This window comes from Oncorhynchus gorbuscha, linkage group LG17, assembly GCF_021184085.1.
Source record: "Oncorhynchus gorbuscha isolate QuinsamMale2020 ecotype Even-year linkage group LG17, OgorEven_v1.0, whole genome shotgun sequence".
Taxonomy (NCBI): Eukaryota; Metazoa; Chordata; class Actinopteri; order Salmoniformes; family Salmonidae; genus Oncorhynchus; species Oncorhynchus gorbuscha.
This window is the reverse complement of record NC_060189.1, coordinates 19,005,500-19,022,070: the sequence shown is the minus strand read 5'-3', so window position 1 is coordinate 19,022,070 and position 16,571 is coordinate 19,005,500. Positions and strand designations below refer to the sequence as shown.

The window sequence follows — 16,571 nt, the reverse complement described above, 5'->3', positions numbered from 1 at the left end:
GCATGCCGAGGCTTGGCAGTGTCTGTGGAAAGATGACCAGGCCGTTACAACCCTGCCTGAGTCAATTAATGACTGAGTCCCATGTGGCTCAGGTGGTAGAGCATGGTGCTTGCAACACCAGGGTTGTGGGTTCAATTCTCACGGGGGACCAGTACTCACTATTGGATAGATAAGCGTCTGCTTAATGACTAAAATGTAAAAATGTACTTAGCTTGAGGTGAAGAGGCAGACTGGTCGCCAACTGCCAACACAGCAGTTATTTTCCAATCACACCATGATGGATGGACAGACAGACAGGCAGGCAGGGTGGTTATGCAACCTATCCCAAGACAACCATTTTTCTCTCCCTCCGAAAGTATAACCATGACTTCATTAACCCACAGGAGTGGACAGAAAGTTGTGAAAGAACCAGCTCTCTGTTGCTTGTCTCCACAAAGCTTAGAGCAACCCGTTGGCCAGAACATTGGTAGGCTTTATGTTGGCAGCGTTCTGTCAGGTTTCTCTTCCCAGATGGACATGTTGCTGGAAAATTAAATGACTGTTTTCTTGTTTTCTTGTACAACCATGTTTTTCCAGCAACCTCGGTCAGAAAGCCACTTTGGTATCCTCGCCAGACTCTCTGTGTGCGCTTGTGACTATATGTTTATGCCCAACAAGCATAGGCCAAGTCAAAGAGACCTTAGTCCCCTAGTCTCACTCTGGTCTCTGAGGGAGAATGTCTCCCAAGTTTTTCCTCTGTGACACATAGACAGTCCAGGAGACACACACCACTCTCTGTAGTCTATCAATGTGCTAAAACGCCACTATTCCACTTGCAACTCTCTAGTGATGTGTTTTCATTGCAGCGCTGCTGAATCCTTGGTTGTTTCTGCTGGTTGTGACTTTTTAAACATGTTTGAGTGTTTACTCGCTATGTGGAGCCTTGTATAGCAGCTGTGGTCTGTGTAGTTACTGTGGCATCGCCCACAACCCCTTAATGCAGCAGTGGCTGTTTTCCCTTCAGAGACATGGAGTCGCAACCAAAACCCAAATACTGCTGCTTCTGAGGCCCCGTGGCAGGACAACCCAGCATTAATACTAACCCCAACCTCATTGTTAATGTGGATAGGGAATAATTGGCCTGATGGACTCCAGGAAGGAGCCTGTCAAGGCAGCCATTAATCCATCACTAAACATGAAATCATCTGGATGGCACTCAGAACTAAATGAGCCTATTATCATGATGATGATGATGCAGTCTTTTTGTAGATCGGTGTAGATGTCGCCCAGGCTAGATGCGCTCCTCAAAAACTCTGCCAATAACCCCCTGTAATCAATTCCCTTGTGTACACCATCATTATGATGGCTATTATATGAAACAACTGTGTCCTGTGATGTCTAAATGGCTAATTGCATGACATCTTTGTACATGACATCATGACATCTTTGAGCCACTGCCAGTTTCTGGATCGGTTTAATGGAAACCTATTGATCTGTCTTCTCTCCCTTCCTTTCTCGCTCTCTCGCTCTCTCTTCCTCCTTTTCTTCCTCTCCCTTTCTCATTTTCCTTCTCTCCCTTTCTCCCTCCTGTCAGAGACTGGATAGCCTGGCCAACCACTACTCTCTGGCTCCCCCTGAGGGCGGTCAATGGGAGAGCAGAGGTGAAACACTGGGCTGTGTTTACATGCCTGACAGCCACGCCGTCCGAGTGCCTATGAGACGGGACCATACAGTGGCTGATGTCGTCTCCCTAGCCTGCAAGGTGAGTCAAGGCTCAGTGAGTGTTTTAATATTAGGGTTCTGAGAGCTCTGAACACTTAATTTTAGTTATGAAACAGTACTTAATGAGAGAAGCTTTTACTTGAGGTTATGCCTCGCTCTTATTAAGCCTGCTTTTATTAAAAACAACTCTTGTCAATGTAGTAATGTTAGAAGCTCCAATCTGTCAGTAATTTGACCAACTCATGCTCTTGAGCCTTTTGTGATCCCCTCATTTCTTATTTAGTGTTATGCCCATTGTTAAAGCTCTTCTGTCCATGTTTTAAATGGCTTGTACAGTAGACAGTTCCCGACAGTTACTTTGCTGTCTCATTGTCTGTATCCTACCCCTTGCCCTTAGGGTCTGGTATATATATAGAGAGATATATATCTCTCTATCTATCACACACACATACACTGCCATGCACTCTCTGACCTGTGTGTCGGGTGTGACAGCAGTGGGATGGCTGGCTAGCTCATTCTCACACCCACACAGCACAGACACATGTACACACACACTTTATTCATCAAACTTGACACCACTTCATCTTAATCACCTTTGAGCCGCAGTGAACACATCCCACGTCATATTGTGTAGACCAGGTGCCTGGTCTAGACTAGTTGTATTTGCTGTTTATTGCTGCATTCAGGGTGTTGACAGATAATGTTTCCCAATCACAGTTGACGCAGCTGGACCCTAACCTGCACTGTCTCAGACTGCACAGATGTGTGGCCCAGAACGTAGAGGTCCGCACCCCAGCACCCAGCGAACTCCTACATGACCTGGTGAGAGAACACCTTATTCAGCATAATACTTCACTGGAAATGCAGACAGGATTTGAGTTGTTTAACATCCCTGACCTATGTGTGAAGGTGTTATCTGACTGAGTTGTTTAACATCCCTGACCTATGTGTGAAGGTGTTATCTGACTGAGTTGTTTAACATCCCTGACCTATGTGTGAAGGTGTTATCTGACTGAGTTGTTTAACATCCCTGACCTATGTGTGAAGGTGTTATCTGACTGAGTTGTTTAACATCCCTGACCTATGAGTGAAGGTGTTATCTGACTGAGTTGTTTAACATCCCTGACCTATGTGTGAAGGTGTTATCTGACTGAGTTGTTTAACATCCCTGACCTATGTGTGAAGGTGTTATCTGACTGAGTTGTTTAACATCCCTGACCTATGTGTGAAGGTGTTATCTGACTGAGTTGTTTAACATCCCTGACCTATGTGTGAAGGTGTTATCTGACTGAGTTGTTTAACATCCCTGACCTATGTGACCTATGAGTGAAGGTGTTATCTGACTGAGTTGTTTAACATCCCTGACCTATGCGTGAAGGTGTTATCTGACTGAGTTGTTTAACATCCCTGACCTATGTGTGAAGGTGTTATCTGACTGAGTTGTTTAACATCCCTGACCTATGTGTGAAGGTGTTATCTGACTGAGTTGTTTAACATCCCTGACCTATGTGTGAAGGTGTTATCTGACTGAGTTGTTTAACATCCCTGACCTATGTGTGAAGGTGTTATCTGACTGAGTTGTTTAACATCCCTGACCTATGTGTGAAGGTGTTATCTGACTGAGTTGTTTAACATCCCTGACCTATGTGTGAAGGTGTTATCTGACTGAGTTGTTTAACATCCCTGACCTATGCGTGAAGGTGTTATCTGACTGAGTTGTTTAACATCCCTGACCTATGCGTGAAGGTGTTATCTGACTGAGTTGTTTAACATCCCTGACCTATGCGTGAAGGTGTTATCTGACTGAGTTGTTTCCTTTGTGCAGTTGTATGACGAGCTAGAGGTGTTTCCAATGAATGTATTCACCCTGCACATGACGAGACCTGCCTCCACTGGAGACTTTGGTAGGTGTTCTGTACTCTAGCAGACAGGAACCGTATGTGTGTGTCATTGCCTCATAGGTCCTATAAATCATTAGTTCAGCTCTATTTGTAAATATATGGTCATTGCACTCTACTAGCCATCGTTGACGCTGTCTCTCGTCTCTGATGTCAGGCTTTGCAGTCACAGGGCACATAGATGGACAGAGGAACAGCCGCATCTTTGTCAGTGAGGTTTTGCCTGATGGACTGGCCTTCAGTGAAGGTATGTTCACTTCACTTAACTTTTATTAATAAACTCTGCAAAAAAGAAACGTCCCTTTTTCAGGACCCTGTCTTTCAAAGAGAATTAGTAAAAATCCAAATAACTTTACAGATCTTCATTGTAAAGGGTTTAAACACGGTTTTCCATGCTTGTTCAACAAACCATAAACAATTGATGAACATGCACCTGTTGAACGGTCATTAAGACACTAACAGCTTACAGACGGTAGGCAATTAAGGTCACCGTTATGAAAACTTAGGACACTAGAGGCCTTTCTACTGACTCCAAAAGAAAGACCCCCCAGGGTCACTGCTCATCTGCGTGAACATGCATTAGGCATGCTGCAAGGAGGCATGAGGACTGCAGATGTGGCCAAGGCAATAAATTGCAATGTCCGTACTGTGAGACACCTAAGACGGCGCTACAGGGAGACAGGACGGACAGCTGCTCGTCCTCGGAGTGGCAGACCACGTGTGACAACGCCTGCACAGGATCGGTACATCCAAACATCACACCTGCAGAACAGGTACAGGATGGCAACAACAACTGCCTGAGTTACACCAGGAATGCACAATCCCTCATCAGTGCTAAGACTGTCTGCAATAGGCTGAGGGAGGCTGAACTGAGGGCTTGTAGGCCTGTTGTAAGGCAGGTCATGACCAGATATCACCGGCAACAACGTCACTTATGGGCACAAACCCAAACCCAAACCGTTGTTGGACCAAACAGGACTGGTAAAAAGTGCTCTTCACTGACGTGTATTGCTGAAGGAATGTTACACTGAGGCTTGTACTCCAGGATGGGATCGATTTGGAGGTGGAGGGTCCGTCATGGTCTGGGGCAGTGTGTCACAGCATCATCGGACTGAGTTTATCATTGCAGGCAATCTCCGCGCTGTGCGTTACAGGGAAGACATCCTCCTCCTTTATGTGGTACCCTTCCTGCAGACTCACCCTGACATGACCCTCCAGCATGACAATGCCACCAGCCATACTACTCGTTCTGTGCATGAGGGCTAGGGCCAATCCCCCCCAGAAATGTCCAGGAACTTGCAGGTGCCTTGGTGGAAGAGTGGGGTAACATCTCACAGCAACAACTGGTAAATCTGGTACAGTCCATGAGGAGGAGATGCACTGCAGTACTTAATGCAGCTGGTGGCCACACCAGATACTGACCGTTCCTTTTGATTTTGACCCCCCTTTGTTCAGGGACACATTATTCCATTTCTGTTAGTCACATGTCTGTGGAACTTGTTCAGTTTATGTCTCAGTTGTTGAATCTTACTTATGTTCATACAAATATTTACACATGTTAAGTTTGCTGAAAATAAATGCAGTTGACAGTGAGAGGACTGTCAACTTTTTACTGAGTTTATTTACACAACTTACATATCTCTGTGTTACTGTGTGTTCCTCACCCAGGTCTGAGACCAGGTAATGAGATTGTGGTTCTGAACGGTCGAGGAGTGTCCACTTTGGACCTGGGTCTGATCCAGAAGCTGTTTGCTGAGCAGACCCTCCAGCTGACCCTCAGACGGGACGCACCGCCCACCTCACCCCTGACCTCTGACCCCTCGACTCCGACCCCACTGTCCAACCAATCACAGCTGCTGCAGGACTTCCTGGACACACACCACCATGCCAAGTCCACTACAGGTGAGATTGTGCACCCTCACACACACACTAACACACACACGCACACACACAATACTGTGTCTTCGCCAAAAGGCTGGTAGGCATCACTTCACAGGTCTAACACAATTACTGTAACTATACAGTGTGGGAAAATCCTTTGCGCTTCAGGTCACTGGCTCAAAGAACTGGCATCAATGGTATGATCGATCTCAGAGCATCAGCTGGTTTACTATGAAGCTAACTCAATCACCAACAATTACATTACACAGTCAGATAACGTATTGATGTCTGCCTTGGATGAGTATTTTATACCAGGAGTCTTCAACCTTTTCTTGTCCAGGGACCCCCATCATATGTTAAGGATATACATGTTTTCTTGTCTTATCAGGTGAATGATAATGTCAAGGAGAAGTAATCACATGTTTTAAATGAATAGATTTGGTAGATTGTTTTTCATTATTTTCACCTCCCCACATAATTGGAAGAGGAAGTATAAACTCAACCATAGCCTATTAGCTAGGATAACATTTTAGCTAATAGCAGCTGGTTAGCCATGTGTCGGCAAAAATATATGTCCAAGTCAAAACAGGTTACCAGCAGCCAGCGGCACTTGCCGTGACCCGTACTTTTCGAAGCAAATGTCAGAGACTCCAGTGAGTGTAACGAGTTCCAGTGAGTGTAACGAGTTCCAGTGAGTGTAACGAGTTCCAGTGAGTGTAACGAGTTCCAGTGAGTGTAACGAGTTCCAGTGAGTGTAACGAGTTCCAGTGAGTGTAACGAGTTCCAGTGAGTGTAACGAGTTCCAGTGAGTGTAACGAGTTCCAGTGAGTGTAATTTGGTCATTAGAAAGAAGATATTCTTCTCTTTTCATTCTAAATGTGTTTATTCTGTTGCTAGCTGTGTGTGTGTGTGTGTGTGTGTGTGTGTGTGTGTGTGTGTGTGTGTGTGTGTGTGTGTGTGTGTGTGTGTGTGCGCGCGCACATACATACATACATACATACATACATACATACATACATACATACATACATACATACATACATACATACATACATACATACATACGTATATATAATCAGTAATAGCTAAGAATACACACAAATCTAAAAGTAAAATAGTTAATTTTAGAAATATTAGGACGAGCAATGTCGGAGTCCGGAGTATCAATACAGTACCAGTCAAAAGTTTGGACACACCTACTCATTACAGGGTTTTTCTTTATTTTGTACTATTTTCTACATTGTAGTGAAGACATCAGAACTATGAAATAACACATATGGAATCATGTAGTAACCAAACAAGTTTTAAACAAATACAAATATATTTTATATTTGAGATTCTTCAAAGTAGACATCCTTTGCCTTGATGACAGCTTTGCACACTCTTGGCATTCTCTCAACCAGCTTCACCTGGAATGCTTTTCCAACAATCTGGAAGGAGTTTCCACATATGCTGAGCACTTGTTGGCTACTTCACTCTGCGGCCCAACTCATCTCAAACCATCTCAATTGGGTTGAGGTTGGGTGATTGTGGAGGCCAGGTCATCTGATGCAGCACTCCATCACTCTCCATGGTCAAATAGCCCTTACACAGCCTGGAGGTGTGTTTTGGGTCATTGTCCTGTTGAAAAACAAATGATAGTCCCACTAAGTCCAAACCAGATGGGATGGCGTATCGCTGTAGAATGCTGTGGTAGACACGTTGGTTAAGTGTGCCTTGAATTATAAATAAATCACAGACAGTGTCACCAGCAAAGAACCATCACACCACCTCCATGCTTCACGTGGGAACCACACATGCAGAGATCATCTGTTCACCTACTCTGCGTCTCACAATGACATGGAGGTTGGAACCAAAAATCTCAAATTTTGACTCATCAGACCAAAGGACATACTTCCACCAGTCTGTCCATTGCTCGTGTTTCTTGAACCAAGCAAGTCTCTTCTTATTATTGGTGTCCTTCAGAAGTGGTTTCTTTGCAGCAATTTGACCATGAAGACCTGATTCATGCAGTCTCCTCTGAACAGCTGATGTTGAGATCTGTCGGATACTTGAACTCTGAAGCATTTATTTGGGCTGCAATCTGAGGTGCAGTTAACTCTAATGAACTTATCCTCTGCAGCAGAGGTAACTCTGGGTCTCCCAGTTTCATCATTGCGCTCGATGGTTTTTGCGACTGCCCTTGAAGAAACTTCAACATTTCTTGAAATGTTCCGTATTGACTGACATTCATGTCTTAAAGTAATGATGGACTGTTGTTTCTCTTTGCTTATTTGAGCTGTTCTTGCCATAATATGGACTTGGTCATTTGCCAAGTAGGGCTAGCTTCTGTATACCATCCCCACCTTATCACAACTGATTGGCTCAAACGCATTAAGAAGGAAAGAAATTCCACAAATGAACTTTTAACAAGGCACACCTGTTAATTGAAATGTGTTCCAGGTGACTACCTCATGAAGCTGGTTGAGAGAATACCAAGAGTGTGCAAAGCTGTCATCAAGGCAAAGTGTGGCTACTTTGAAGAATGATTTGTTTAACACTTTCTTTGGTTACTACATGATTCCATATGTGTTATTTCATAGTTTTGATGTCTTCACTATTATTCTACAATGTAGAAAACCCTGTAGGTGTGTCCATATATACACTACCATTCAAAAGTTTGGGGTCACTTCGAAATGTCTTTGTTTTTGAAAGACAAGCATATTTTTGTCCATTAAAATAACATCAAATTGATCAGAAATACATTGTTAATGTTGTTCTTTTGCCCATCTTAATATTTATTTTTATTGGCCAGTCGGAGATATGCCTTTTTCTGGTTAGGGCCAGTTTGTCCTGTTCTGTGAAGGGATTAGTACACAGCCTTGTACGTGATCTTCAGTTTCTTGGCAATTTCTCACATGGAATCGACTTCATTTCTCAAAACAAGAATAGCCTGACTATTTTCAGAAGAAAGTTATTTGTTTCTGGCCATTTTGAGATTATAATCAAACCCACAATCAGTTTTCAGCTGTGCTAACATAATTGTAAAATCATTTTTTAATGATCAATTTGCCTTTTTAAAATGATGAACTTGGTTTAGCTAACACTGTGCCATTGGAACACAGGAGTGATGGGTGCTGATAATGGGTCTCTGTACACCTATGTAGATATTCCATAAAGAATCTGCCGTCTCCAGCTACAATAGTAATTTACAACGTTAACAAATGTCTACACTGTATTTCTGATCAATTTGTTGTTATTTTAATGGACAAAAATGTGCTTTTCTTTAAACAATGACATTTCAAAGTACAGTATAGACATTATGGACAGAATATGTAGTATATCTGAAGAATATGTAGGATAGAATAGTATATGTACAGCAATAGTTGAAAGGGATGGCCTTGACTTGAATACAGTATATACATATGAAATGGATAAAACATTATGTAAACATTATTAAAGTGTCCAGTGTTCCATGTCTATGTACGTAGGGCAGCAGCCTCTAAGGTGCAAGGTTGAGTAACAGGGTGGTAGCCGGCTATTGAAAGTGACTAAGTTCAGGGCAGGGTACTGGGTGGAGGCCGGATAGTGTTGTCCATTTAACAGACTGATGGCCTTGAGATAAAATATGTTTTTCAGTCCAATCTTTGATGCACCTATACTGACCTTGCCTTCTGGATGATGGCGGGGTGAACAGGCCGTGGCTCGGATGGCTGAGGTCCTTGATGTCTTTTGGGCCTTCCTGTGACACCAGCTGTAGATGTCCTGGAGGGCAGGCAGTGTGCCCCTGGTGATGAGTTAGGCAGACCGCACCACCCTCTGGAGAGCCCTGCGGTTGCGAACGGTGCAGTTGCCGTACCAAGTAGTGATTCAGCCCGACAGAATGTTCTCAATGGTTCATCTGTAAAAGTTTGTGAGGATCTTAGGGGCCAAGCCAAATTTCTTCAGCTTCATGAGGTTGAAGAGGCGCTCTTGCGCCTTTTTCACCACACTGTCTGTGTGAGCGTACTATTTCACATAGTCAGTGATGTTGTAACGGTTTTGACTTGAGGTTATTATTTATAGGGGTGCCAGGTAGGTTGTGCCTACCAGAGAAAACATTAGTTTCTCCTTTTAGTTTGGGTGGGAATGAGTCCCATCTGGTCCGTCAAGTCTACACCAATACAAAGGACGTATGTAAAAGTCAGGATGGAAATAAACTTTTCATAAACCCTTAAAACATTGAAAAGAACTTCAAAAACAATTATATTCTGTTGCGTGGGTTGTATTAGCAACAACAATGATTACACACATATATAATAATATCACAATGAGTTCTGGTTCCCCCAGAAATGTCCTGTACCTCGGGCCTAAAAAGAGTCCTGCCCGGTAAAGGAGTTCAGTGAACTCAAGTGACTTTTGTCACACGATGTTTGTCCGTTCGTTCCGTGTAGCGTAAACCCAGTATTAAACATACAATCAATATAACAATTACTTTACCACAGAACCTTAAAGCGGATCAACTCTTAATTAAGTCCTCAACTACCACTAACTACACAAATCACAGTATACATCACATCCAAACAAATGAAATACCGTATACAAAAAGGTGGTAGTCAGTCTGTCAGTCAGACAATCCAATCCGCCAATAGATCTCCAGCGGAGAAAGGCCACGAAGAACGGAGAGGTGTAGTCCAGGGACGCAAAGAGTGGATCCGATCCTGGGTAAACTCTCTTAGGCTACAAAAACACGTTTAACGGCAACAAAACAACGGAATAGAGAAGCTTCGGGAACTGAGGGTTGAACACATCCTCAGTCACGTCTCCATCACAACCCCACTTTTGCGCAGCTGATACTGGCTATTTAATTGGGAATTAAAGGGAAAGCGCCCTATTGGAAGGAGCTGCACTGAGACGGTTCAGAAAAATTCAGGGCCGTCACAATGTGTACACCAAGGAACTTGAAGCTTTTCACCTTCTCCGCTACGGCCCCATCGATGCGGATGGGGCTGCGCTCCCTCTGCTGTCTCCTGAAGTCCACGATCAGCTCCTTCGTTTTGTTGAGGGAGATGTTATTTTCATTGCACCACTCCACCTGGGCCCTCACCTCCTCCCTTTAGGCTGTCTTGTCGTTGTTGGTAATCAGGCCTACGACTGTTGTGTCGTCTCCAAACTTAATGATTAAGTTGGAGGTGTGCGTGGCCACTAAGTCATGGGCGAACAGGGAGTACAGGAGAAGGCTGAGCACCCAACCTTGTGGGGCCCCTGTGTTGAGGATCAGTGTATTGGAGGTGTTTTTGTCTACATTTACATTTACATTTAAGTCATTTAGCAGAAGCTCTTATCCAGAGCGACTTACAAATTGGTGCATTCACCTTATGACATCCAGTGGAACAGTCACTTTACAATAGTGCATCTAAAACTTAAGGGGGGGGGGGGTGAGAGGGATTACTTATCCTATCCTAGGTATTCCTTAAAGAGGTGGGGTGAGGTCTATCTTCACCACATGGGGGCGACCCGTCAGGAAGCCCAGGACCCCCTACAGTATGGTCCACGGATCCCCGGTTGAATACACCTGATGTATATTATATCTACCGTGCACTGAGACCAGTAAACATACAACATTTCTCTCTACTCAACGCTGCCAACAAGTGTTCCTGGCTGTGGCAGATGGCTGGTGATATAGTCAGTCACACTTCCACAGAATTGCTGCTACTTGGCAGATACTGTGTTAGGACTGGGCCTACTATCAGTAGGTGTGGGTACCACCAACCTTCCTCGATTCAGCTCCCAACACTTTCTCTGGAAATGGTCTATCGACAAGATGTTGCGCTGACTTGCTTCTCTCCACCAATGTGATTTCATTATTGAAAGGATGCCAGAATATCAGACAAATGCTGTAGGGTTCTGTGGAAAGTGCCAACAAATGGTTTTCTGTATGAAATTACGTTTACTATTATAAAAATTATATAAACAAAATAATAATCACCACTCATCTATCAAAGAATTTGGCTGACAATTCTCCAGCTCTCTCTCTTTTACAGCCCTCCCTTCCTTCCCTACATCTGCTTATCTCTGCTTATCTCTGCTTATCTCTGCTTATCTCTGCTTATCTCTGTCTGGACAGAAGATCATTTAGATGATCTGTTTGTCACTTACACCCTATTAAGTCACCACAGACGTCCTTTTAATGAGAGTCAAATACTTCCTCAAAACCCATCAGCCCCAATACATTACACTTCCTCATAACCCATCAGCCACAATACATTACACTTCCTCATAACCCATCAGCCACAATACATTACACTTCCTCATAACCCATCAGCCACAATACGTTATACTTCCTCATAACCCATCAGCCACAATACGTTATACTTCCTCAAAACCCATCAGCCCCAATACATTACACTTCCTCAAAACCCATCATCTCCAATACGTTATACTTCCTCATAACCCATCAGCCCCAATACATTACACTTCCTCATAACCCATCAGCCACAATACGTTATACTTCCTCAAAACCCATCAGCCCCAATACATTACACTTCCTCATAACCCATCAGCCACAATACATTACACTTCCTCATAACCCATCAGCCACAATACGTTATACTTCCTCAAAACCCATCAGCCCCAATACATTACACTTCCTCAAAACCCATCAGCCACAATACATTACACTTCCTCAAAACCCATCATCTCCAATACGTTATACTTCCTCAAAACCCATCAGCCCAATACATTACACTTCCTCAAAACCCATCAGCCCAATACATTACACTTCCTCATAACCCATCAGCCACAATACATTACACTTCCTCATAATCCATCAGCCACAATACGTTATACTTCCTCATAACCCATCATCTCCAATACGTTATACTTCCTCAAAACCCATCAGCCCCAATACATTACACTTCCTCATAATCCATCAGCCACAATACGTTATACTTCCTCAAACCCATCATCTCCAATACGTTATACTTCCTCAAAACCCATCATCCCCAATACATTACACTTCCTCAAAACCCATCAGCCCAATACATTACACTTCCTCATAACCCATCAGCCCCAATACATTACACTTCCTCATAACCCATCAGCCACAATACATTACACTTCCTCATAACCCATCAGCCACAATACGTTATACTTCCTCAAAACCCATCATCTCCAATACGTTATACTTCCTCAAAACCCATCAGCCCAATACATTACACTTCCTCCAATACATTACACTTCCTCATAATCCATCAGCCACAATACGTTATACTTCCTCATAACCCATCATCTCCAATACGTTATACTTCCTCATAACCCATCAGCCCCAATACGTTACACTTCCTCATAATCCATTACACTTCCTCATAACCCATCAGCCCCAATACGTTACACTTCCTCATAACTCATCAGCCACAATACGTTACACTTCCTCATAACCCATCAGCCACAATACGTTACACTTCCTCATAATCCATCAGCCACAATACGTTATACTTCCTCATAACCCATCATCTCCAATACGTTATACTTCCTCATAACCCATCAGCCCCAATACGTTACACTTCCTCATAACCCATCAGCCCCAATACGTTACACTTCCTCATAACCCATCAGCCACAATACGTTACACTTCCTCATAACCCATCAGCCACAATACGTTACACTTCCTCATAACCCATCAGCCACAATACGTTACACTTCCTCATAACCCATCAGCCACAATACGTTACACTTCCTCATAACCCATCAGCCCCAATACGTTACACTTCCTCATAACCCATCAGCCCCAATACGTTACACTTCCTCAAAACCCATCAGCCCCAATACGTTACACTTCCTCAAAACCCATCAGCCCCAATACGTTATACTTCCTCAAAACCCATCATCTCCAATACGTTATACTTCCTCAAAACCCATCAGCCCCAATACGTTACACTTCCTCAAAACTCATCAGCCCCAATACGTTACACTTCCTCAAAACCCATCATCCCAATACGTTACACTTCCTCAAAACCCATCATCTCCAATACGTTATACTTCCTCAAAACCCATCAGCCCCAATACATTACACTTCCTCAAAACCCATCATCTCCAATACATTACACTTCCTCAAAACCCATCATCTCCAATACATTACACTTCCTCAAAACCCATCATCTCCAATACGTTACACTTCCTCAAAACCCATCATCTCCAATACGTTACACTTCCTCAAAACCCATCAGCCCCAATACATTACACTTCCTCAAAACCCATCATCTCCAATATGTTACACTTCCTCAAAACCCATCATCTCCAATACGTTACACTTCCTCAAAACCCATCAGCCCCAATACATTACACTTCCTCAAAACCCATCATCTCCAATACGTTACACTTCCTCAAAACCCATCAGCCCCAATACATTACACTTCCTCAAAACCCATCATCTCCAATACGTTATACTTCCTCAAAACCCATCATCTCCAATACGTTATACTTCCTCAAAACCCATCAGCCCCAATACATTACACTTCCTCAAAACCCATCATCTCCAATATGTTACACTTCCTCAAAACCCATCGGCCCCAATACGTTATACTTCCTCAAAACCCATCGGCCCCAATACGTTATACTTCCTCGAACCTAACGTAGCAGGCTTAAAAGAAACACCTTTAACTAGATCCCCCTATATACTGGTCTTAACGAGAGGAGAAAGAAATAAACTGTTTGGGGAGGTTCTCTTCTATACTGTTCAACCAATTCGGTAAATGTGGAGTTGAGACGGAGTGTCTCCTTGGTTAACATACAAAAGTGGAAGTCGCGTCACGGTCTCTTTCCATTTTCCCTGAAAACTGGAGCATCTAGTTGTTGAGGACTCAGCAGAGGCTATACTTCCTGAAAATCCATCAGCCACATTGACCCTTCAGAGTCAGCCGGACCGATGAGCAGTGGAAAGGTCTTAAGCCTAGAAACATGTATGTTCAGGGGAGAGAGGAAGTGTTTTAATAAGGTGTTTTACTGAAGGGCTCTTCCTATCGTAGGCTTAGTTTCCGGTGATGACTGGCACAGTGAGGCAGGGTAGTGGAGTAACGCCTCGCATGCAGCTAGCTGAAACAGTCACAGTTGTATGAGCAGGTGTTAAGTCTTTTAAACTACACAGTTTTACCCTTCCCTGACTGGGTATCAAAATATATGGTCATGTTTTCCTCTACTGTATATTTGTGTCATGACTTTGAAGAAGTGTCTTTTATACAGTGGAAATGAAGTTTGTGTAATTGCCTTAGCTGGTGACGCTTCGTTCTGTCTTCATAGTTTTGCTCGTTAGTGAAATGATGATGAATTTTCATGCAGCAATTTGAATCTCTGAGGGATTATCTCACCACGCTATTTATACAGATAGAGTTTTCATGTAATTATGCTTTAGGTCATTTATTCTGCGTATGAGAACTGAGAAAGTTTCTCTTTCGAGTAGTTAGGGTGTTGAGTTCTCACAGTTGTACAAGAGAGTGAATGACAGTAATTTGTCATGACAACATCCTGAACCAACACCCCAGGCAACACTTCACACTACAGGACTGATGATGACATGTAATACAACTTACCCGAAAACTGTGTAGCCACTGGCTTGCCACTCAGATGGAGATAAAAGCATCTTACTGTACATAAGATATGAGAGAGGCCTGCAACATGACTGCAGTTTCATCCTCTGCCTCTAGAGGGGGTGTGATCCCAGTCAGGCTGACAAGGGTGATGAGAGGTCAACTCGCTGAACCATACTAGTGTGACAACAACCTGGCAAGACTCCTGGGGTGTGTGAAATGTTTTGTGTCATGTTAAATTGCTTTGAGATATGCTTAGTAGGGAAAGGGTTTGTCCAGCTACATATCTCTGATAAGTGCCTCTGAAAAGCCTCATTCTCCAGGTGTTTACCTACCAATCAAAAGGTCAAATCAATTGATTGTGCTCATGTGCTGAGTTGATTTCCCAACGGCCTGTGAGTTTGTTTGAAGCAGGAAGGGAAGAAGGCAGGAAGGGTAGATGTCCCTACCAGACCCAGTTAGTGTAATCAGATCTGACCCCAGTTAATCCAGTCAGGTGCCTTTAACCAGAGGCACCATGTGACTTTCCCAAAATGTGATTTTTAGAAAAACCGCTACAGGAGTTAATTATCATCAGCTCTCCGCTGAGACCATGTCCAACAGGCGAAGGGAACTGTTCGATTGGTTCCCTTGACTGACAAATGGAAGAGTCACTTCACTGTGATGATGTTTTAGAATGCTGCAGTTCTAGTCCACATCTCCCTGTAGACACCTATGATTGCATGGTACACTGGTACTACAGAACTGTGTGTGTGCTATGTGGTCAGCAGATGGGGTGATGATTACAGTTCAGCATCCATCTCAGAGGAAATGGTGTGTGACAGCACTGGCCTCCAGGACAACAGCATTTCCTTCATATATACCACTATTCCAATTGGCTGTGCTTGTATTAAATGGCCAAGCCAGTTAACTATAAAACACTGAACATCATCCCGTAAATGTGATGCTAATGCTAATTGCTGTGTCTTGCAGATGTGTCCTTGGTGCCAGAGGTCTTTGGTGAGTCCTTAAGCTCTGGGCTGGAGAATGATCTACAGCACTCCCACAGCAGCCACAGGGCCGTACAACACAGCAAGGTAAGACTGAATCTACGCTGCCACTGGTACTGTCCACACTGGGCAGGATGAGTCAGAATAAACATACAGAGAGGAATGAGAGAGAGATTAATTCACACTACAGAAAAATCAACAGGGCTTTGAGATCATGAACATAAGCAATCTTGAAACACAGTTGCTAAAGTATATGTGTGCAAATGAGTGTGTGTGCTGTGCGTATAAATGTGTTTACTGCTTGGCGCCCCTCATCAAGGACAGCTGTGCTGTGGTAGCGAGGCTGAAGATGACTTGGCACCACTCTTAGAGAGCTCTATATAATTACACCGTCCTGGGCTCAGTCGAAAGACTGCTTGTTACTGTCACACTCAGAGAGAGGCCCTATGTCTCGGTCTAATGCCCATACTGTCAACACTCCTCTGCCTGCTACTAACCTTCTCACTGTCACGCTGAGGTCCCAGCACACGAATATTACCCCAGATAGACATCCTGAACAG

The 16,571-nt window shown here is 43.6% G+C and overlaps 1 protein-coding gene across 4 annotated transcripts in view; it reads left to right on the top strand.

The window, feature by feature from the left end:
- Window positions 1-16,571, top strand: part of LOC124001303 (rho guanine nucleotide exchange factor TIAM2-like) — a 104,903-nt gene that overhangs the window by 52,789 nt on the left and 35,543 nt on the right. For all 4 annotated transcript variants that reach the window (XM_046307979.1, XM_046307981.1, XM_046307980.1 and 1 more), the window contains 6 exons: window positions 1,574-1,741; window positions 2,419-2,523; window positions 3,527-3,605; window positions 3,757-3,846; window positions 5,268-5,501; window positions 15,995-16,098. In XM_046307979.1, the coding sequence (XP_046163935.1) occupies window positions 1,574-1,741; window positions 2,419-2,523; window positions 3,527-3,605; window positions 3,757-3,846; window positions 5,268-5,501; window positions 15,995-16,098 (780 nt within the window). The remainder of the gene's footprint in view (window positions 1-1,573; window positions 1,742-2,418; window positions 2,524-3,526; window positions 3,606-3,756; window positions 3,847-5,267; window positions 5,502-15,994; window positions 16,099-16,571) is intronic.